A 7,226-nucleotide genomic window follows, 5' to 3' on the forward strand; every position below is an offset into this window, starting at 1 on the left:
AGCCATGGACTCAGAAAGGTTGAAACCCTCTGGGTTTTGACTATACTCAATTTTGGGTTTAGGCACGACCCCCAGAATGTACCATATTTTTTGCTCTGTAAGACTCACTTTTTCCCTCCTAAAAAGTAAGGCGAAATGTGTGTGCGTGTTATGGAGCAAATGCAGGCTGCGCAGCTATCACAGAAGCCAGAACAGCAAGAGGGATTGCTGCTTTCACTGCGCAGTGATCCCTCTTGTTCTGGCTTCTGAGATTCAGAATTTTTTTTTCTTGTTTTCCTCCTTCAAAAACTAGGTGCATCTTGTGGAATGGTGCGACTTATAGAGCGAAAAATACGGTAAGTTGTGGGCTCCCCATATAATTTGTGATTTCTGAAGAACTAAATGTTGCTACTAAAACACAACAAGGCCAATCGCTGCATTTTCTTTGCAGATGAGCAGCCTTAAGTAAATGAAGAGAAAGGAAGGCTGACAGAATAAATTGGTTTATTGGAGGAAATTACCTCATTCTCTGCTCTCAAGTTGGCAAACTCACTCTTCTCAAGAATGACCATGTCTTTTCGGATGGAGTCGAGATGAGCCATTAACTGCTGCAGAGTTATTTCCTAAATAGGAAAAAAAGACCCACACAGATGCCCCAAGGCTTTTTGAAACACTTCCAATTCTTTTCGTAGAAAATTAAATTTTATTTCAGGGGTAGGGATCTTTGGCCCAGAGTTTTCTCGGCAAAGATCACTCATTAACTCGGTTTATAACTTTGGGGGTGGGCAGCCTGCATTTCCGTTTGAGGCCAGGGCTTTGTTGTGCTACAACTCCCATCACCCTCCATGAGCATTAAAAGCATGATGTGAGTTGTAGTCCAACAACCTCTGGAAGGCATCCCATTGGCTACCCCTGCTGTAAGACAATATGGAGCTTGAGGGACCATTGGTCTGACTTGGGGACATGGCGGCTTCCCACATTCCTATGAAATTACCCCGGAAACTGGGAAACCCTTCAAAAGATGTTGCCAAGGTGACGTTTGGAGCTATGCGCTGAAAGTATGCACTGAAAGCGGGACTTTAAATCTCAGGCCTAGACTAAAAGGGTAAAGGGACCCCTGACCATTAGGTCCAGTCGTGGCCGACATGTTGTTGTGGCACTCATCTCGCTTTATTGGCCGAGGGAGCCAGCGTACAGCTTCCGGGTCATGTGGCCATCATGACGAAGCCACTTCTGGCAAACCAGAGCAGCGCACGGAAACACCATTTACAGTGGTGCCCCGCAAGACGAATGCCTCGCAAGATGGAAAACCCGCTAGGCGAAAGGGTTTTCCGTTTTGGAGGTGCTTCGCAAAACAAATTTCCTATGGGCTTGCTTTGCAAGACGAAAATGTCTTGCGAGTTCCTGCGGGTTTTTTTTCCATTCCCCCCCCCTTTTTCTAAGCCGCTAAGCCGCTTATCAGCTGATCCGCTAAGCCACTTAACAGCTGATCCACTAAGCCGCTTATCAGCTGATCCGCTAAGCCACTTAACAGCTGATCCGCTAAGCCGCTTATCAGCTGATCAGCTAAGCCGCTAAGCCGCTTATCAGTTGATCCGCTAAGCCCCTAAGCCGCTAATAGCGCTAAGCCGCTAATGGGCTTGCTTCACAAGACGAAAAAACCGCAAGATGAAGAGACTCGCGGAACGGATTCTTTTCGTCTTGCGAGGCACCACTGTACCTTCCCGCCGGAGTGGTACCTATTTATCTACTTGCACTTTTGACGTGCTTTCGAACTGCTAGGTTGGCAGGAGCAGGGACCGAGCAACAGGAGCTCACCCTGTCGCGGGGATTTGAACCACCGACCTTCTGATCGGCAAGTCCTAGGCTTTGTGGTTTAACCCACAGCGCCACCCGCCTCCCTCAGGCCTAGACTACTGGGTGTCAAAAGGCAGGTCGCAGAATGATACACAGCACCACTCCACTTGAAGGGAGAAGGAAAGTCTAGGTCAGTCACGCCACACATGTAAAGCACCATGATACTACTTTGAACAGTCATGGCTTCCCCCAGAGAATTCTGGGAGCTGTAGTTTGTTAAGGGTGCTGAGAGTTGCTAGCAGACCCCTATTCCTCTCAGATCTACGATTCCCAGAGCGGTTTAACAATCAATCCCTCTTCACAGGGAGCTCTGGGAACTGTAGCTCTGTGAGGGGGAACAGGGTGTCTCCTAACAACCCTCAGCATCCTTGCAAACTACAACTCCCAGAATTATTTTGGGGAAGCCATGACGGCTTTAATGCATAGTTTGAATGTAGCTTGGTCAATTCAAGCAAGTATTCCTACTTACTTTGTTTGTTTTATATATAAAAAAGAAAAAGCACAGCAAGGCCTCACTGTCAGCTTTCTACCTTCGCTGCTCAAATTCCCCTCAGACCCTTATTCCTCTCAGAGCTACAGTTCTCAGAGCGGTTGAACAATCAATCCATCTTCACAGGAAGCTCTGGGAACTGTAGCTAAGAGGGAACAGGGTGTTTCCTAACAACTCTCAGCATCCTTGCAAACTACAGCTCCCAGAATTATTTCAAAGAAGCCATGACAGCTTAAATGCTATGACCGCTTTAGCTTTATAGTGTGAATGTGGCCTTCTCAATTCTAGCAAATATTCCATTTCCCCCCCCTAAGGAAAAGCACAGAGAAGTCTCACTGTTGGCTTTGGGCCTTTGCTCCTCAAATAACAACAACAATTCCAAAACGAGTACGGCATTCCTTTTTCTGTCATGAATTTTTAAAAATCCTGGTAAAAGCTTGTTAGAACTGCAACCTTGCAGGGCTTCCTAGTTTGGGTTGAGAAATAAATTCATGTTTGTGGAACAACAATGTTTTAGAATTCACGCCTGGTTCAGGGCTCTTGCGAAGTTTCCTCCAAAACTGTTGCTGTGTCAGAACCCAGTAAGGCACGTTCACTTAGGAGTAGTTTGCAAACAAACAGAAAAGCGTTTGCAAACAAAAAGGAAACTTCCAGATCCTTCTACCATGTATGTATTTGGACAGATCCTAGGAAGCTTTTCTTTAAGTGTGCCCAGTGCATCAGCGAAATCTGAACAATAAAGGGGCAACGCTGATCTGTTTCTTTTATAACCCCTATTATTATACTGGGAAGAAGGCAAGATTTCCAGAAACTATATTTTATTCATATCTATATCTATATCCAAGGACGTGGGTGGCGCTGTGGGTTAAACCACAGAGCCTAGGACTTGCCGATCAGAAGGTCGGTGGTTTAAATCCCCGCGACGGGGTGAGCTCCCATTGCTCGGTCCCTGCTCCTGCCAACCTAGCAGTTCGAAAGCACGTCAAAGTGTAAGTAGATCAATAGGTACCGCTCCGGCAGGAAGGTAAACGGTGTTTCCGTGCGCTGCTCTGGTTCACTAGAAGCGGCTTAGTCATGCTGGCCACATGACCCGGAAGCTGTATGCCGGCTCCCTCGGCCCATAAAGCAAGATGAGCGCTGCAACCCCAGAGTCGGCCATGGTCAGGGGTCCTGTTACCTTTACATCTATATATATTGCAAGTGGCTTGGAGAGTGATGATGACAAGGGAGAGGGACTTCTCTGTTGCAGCTCCCTGTTTGCAGAACGCCTTTTCCCTGGCAAGGTCTGCCTGCAGAGTCTTCCTGACATCTTCTCAGTGCCAGGACAGGGAATGGGCAAAGACCTCTTCTCACCTGCTGAGCCTGGGTCACCATATCTTTGTAGACTGTATCCAAGCTGAGAGTGGACAAAGACGTTAACGCCGCCACAATGGTTTCGGCCTGCTCTTTCCCAAACCCTGCAAGGGTAGATAAAAGCACAACATGTAAAAGAAGGACGTTACCTAAAGGAAAGGTTGGGGAATCAGTGGTCCTCTGGGCATTGTACTACATCTCTCATCTGACCATGGGCCATGTGGGCTTGAAGGCTTCCCAGAAGAAAATGTGCCCCCCCCCCAGGCTGCAAAAGGGTCCCCCATCTCAGCTCTAGATCAAATATTCCTGCCTTCAGATAAACCTGGGGTAGAGGCAAAACCTGACTTCCATGCTGGAGCCCTTGGCTCAGTTTCAACTGAGAAGTTTGTACCAATTCAGGCTGCAGAAAAGGAGCAGCTGGTGAAACCAATTGCTGCTTCATGCACAAAAGATCCCTGCACACAGAAAGCTAGACATTCAGGGAAACTGACTTGAGGAATCCTTGTAGGTTTAAGCACCATTGTTCAATTGCACTGTTGTTCGATCACGCCCTTTGCTCACCGTGTGCCTCTAGATCACGCACTAGATTATGGGTGTCAAAAGTGAGTTTTCTTTGCTCCAGTGGTGTTATTTCGACTCTTCTCATGTCGTATGACTTCACTGCAGCAGTGGCAGCAAAACCTGAATAGAACAAGGAGTTTTAAACCTCTGCTTATATTTCCAAACACTTTAAGAGCATTGCACGGTACCCATAAAAAAAGCCCAGTGGTGCAATCTTACACGCATTGCCTTGAAAGCAAGTCCTACTGTGTTCGGTAGGACTTACCGTATTTTTCGCTCTATAAGACGCACCAGACCACAAGACACACCTAGTTTTTGGAGGAGGAAAAGAAGAAGAAAAAATATTCTGAATCTCAGAAGCTAGAACAGCAAGAGGGATCGCTACGCAGTGAAAGCAGCAATCCCTCTTGCTGTTTTGGCTTCTGGGATAGCTGCGCAGCTTGCATTCGCTCCATAAGACGCACACACATTTCCCCTTACTTTTTAGGAGGGAAAAAGTGAGTTTTATACAGTGGTGCCTCGCAAGACGAAAAGAATCCGTTCCGCGATTCTCTTCGTCTAGCGGTTTTTCCGTCTTGCGAAGCAAGCCCATTGACAGCTTAGTGGATTAGCGCTATTAGCGGCTTAGCGGCTTTTAGCGGCTTATCAGCTTAGCAGATAAGCGGATAAGCGGCTTAGAAAAAGGGGGGAAAAGGGGGGGGAAGTCGGAAAAACTCGCAAGACATTTCATCTTGCGAAGCAAGGCCATAGGGAAATTCGTTTTGCGAAGCACCTCCAAAACGGAAAACCTTTTCGTCTAGCGGGTTTTTCGTCTTGCGAGGCATTCGTCTTGCGGGGCACCACTGTAGAGCAAAAAATACGATACTTCCCAAACAGCATCTATAACATAACATGCCAGCTTAAATCTTTTCAGCCCCAGGAATTTTCCAAGCACACACACCAAAGCATCCATTCCAGCATCCTTTTTAAAAAAAGGTCAGTATACTTTATCCCAAACTTCCCCAAATTTCTGAGAGCTGCCTACAAATTGGAGGCCACCTTGCTTTCAGCATTCAAAGCAGCCAAACTTTTAAGGGCAGGAAGTAGTACAATTTTCCAGCAGTTAATTAGCGGGTGAGGCAGCAATACAGGAACCTGCCTTATGCAACGTCAGGCCACTGGCCCATTTAGCTCAGTATTCCTAGAATCAGAATTGGAAAGGAACCCCAAGGTCCTCTAGTCCAACCCTTGCAATGCAGGAATCTTAACATGCATTTCCCCGTCCAATTTGAAACCATACCGGACCCTGCTTAGCTTTGCAAATGTGCTAGCAGTTTTACTGCTGTACCACACTACTGCCTCTCCTCCATATCAGTCCCAACAGCCCCAGCAGGCACTGTAATTCTACAAAGGTGTGCCTCTCCAGAAAGAGGGATGTCAGCTATTGCCTACACCGACTGGTAGGGCTTCAGACGTGTGTCTTTGCCAGACTTAGTTGGAGATGTCGGGGACTGAACCTTCTGCAATCAAACGACGTTGCTCTACCGGTGAGCCTATGTCTCCTTCCCTACAGTATACTTTGTACTGGAGATTATTTGCCCACCTCGCATAGTATGGTCTATGCCACAGGTAGGCAAACTAAGGCCCGGGGGCCAGATCCGGCCCAATCACCTTCTAAATCCGACCTGCAGACGGTCTGGGAATCAGCATGTTTTTACATGAGTAGATGTGTCCTTTTTTAAAAAAAAATGCATCTCTGGGTTATTTGTGGGGCCTGCCTGGTGTTTTTACATGAGTAGAATGTGTGCTTTTATTTAAAATGCATCTCTGGGTTATTTGTGGGGCATAGGAATTTGTTCATTCCCTCCCCCCCAAATATAGTCCGGCCCCCCACAAGGTCTGAGAGACAGTGGACCGGCCCCCTGCTGAAAAAGTTTGCTGACCTCTGGTCTATGCAGTCATGGCTCATGGGGTCAGGGCCAGAGGTAGCGGCCTCTGGATAAATACTGAGCAAGATGGTAGTGATGTGGGGAGTCCTGGGTCGGCGTCAGCTGACCTGCAGCTGCATAGCACTTCAGCCAAGCCCCTGCCCCAAGCAGCTTACAATATAATATTAGACACAGCACAGCAAAATGGAGAAGGAAACAGCGGTGGGGTAGTATTATTATTTTTTAAATTAGTAAAACGCCCATCAACCGCAGATCTCAGGGGTGGTTCACAGCATAAAAATACAAGACAAACCACATATAAAACACGATAAAAGCAAATGTGCAAGGCACACACGTTTCCAAATTAAAGGGAAGGGTCATAGCTCATTTGCTTTGCATGAAGAATACCCCTTTCTGAGATCCTGGGGAGCAGCTGCCAGCCAGTGTAGGCAACACTGAACTACATGGCCTGACTCTGTGCAAGGCAGCTCCCTGTGCTCCTATCGCCTCTTTTCCTTTTTATTTTTTAGGACAGCACTTCAAAAACACAACGACTTGAGGGTGCGCTGTTGAAAAACGGATCGTGGGAACAGGACGCAGGGCAACACTCAGAAACAAGCCCGACTGGATCCCCTGGGTCTTACTCCCAAATACCTCTCTGCGGTGCCGAGGATCCATTGCTCCACCGGACCAGGAGCCTCGCACCTCGCCCTCTAAAGCCCAACATTTTCCTCGCGTCTCCGCGCACGACTCTTGGAAAGAGAAGCCGCACTGGGGATTCCCACTTCCGGCCTGGAGCCCAACGGGTTGCTGGGAAATGTAGTTTTTTCTCCTCAGTTGTTCCTCCTCCTGCTGCCTCAAAGTCTTCTGGGAAATGTATGCAGCGCGGTTAAACCAGGGGCGTGGAAAGCCACTTGCAGAGCAGAGTGAATGAACCAATGAACGAGGGCACTGTCTTTCTTTTCTTTTTAACCGCAGACTTTCTATTGCAGTGCCCGTCAATCGTAGAATCATAACAAATAAGCAAAGTAGAACAACAAGGTCACATTTGGGGACATGGGCATAGCCAGGGTTTTTGT

General features: G+C 47.5%; 1 protein-coding gene across 1 annotated transcript in view; it reads right to left on the bottom strand.

Annotated features, from left to right (window-relative positions):
• The window catches only part of CCDC90B (coiled-coil domain containing 90B), a 13,797-nt gene extending 6,843 nt beyond the window's left edge, over positions 1–6,954 (bottom strand). Inside the window, exons 1-4 of the mRNA XM_079974173.1 lie at positions 6,802–6,954; positions 4,241–4,360; positions 3,680–3,783; positions 501–602 (exon numbers count right to left, since the gene is read on the bottom strand). Of these exons, the coding sequence (XP_079830299.1) occupies positions 501–602; positions 3,680–3,783; positions 4,241–4,360; positions 6,802–6,874 (399 nt within the window). The 5' untranslated portion in view covers positions 6,875–6,954. The remainder of the gene's footprint in view (positions 1–500; positions 603–3,679; positions 3,784–4,240; positions 4,361–6,801) is intronic.
• Between the last annotated feature and the right edge of the window lie 272 nt (positions 6,955–7,226).

Source organism: Podarcis cretensis (genome assembly GCF_951804945.1).
Source record: "Podarcis cretensis genome assembly, chromosome: 4".
Taxonomy (NCBI): Eukaryota; Metazoa; Chordata; class Lepidosauria; order Squamata; family Lacertidae; genus Podarcis; species Podarcis cretensis.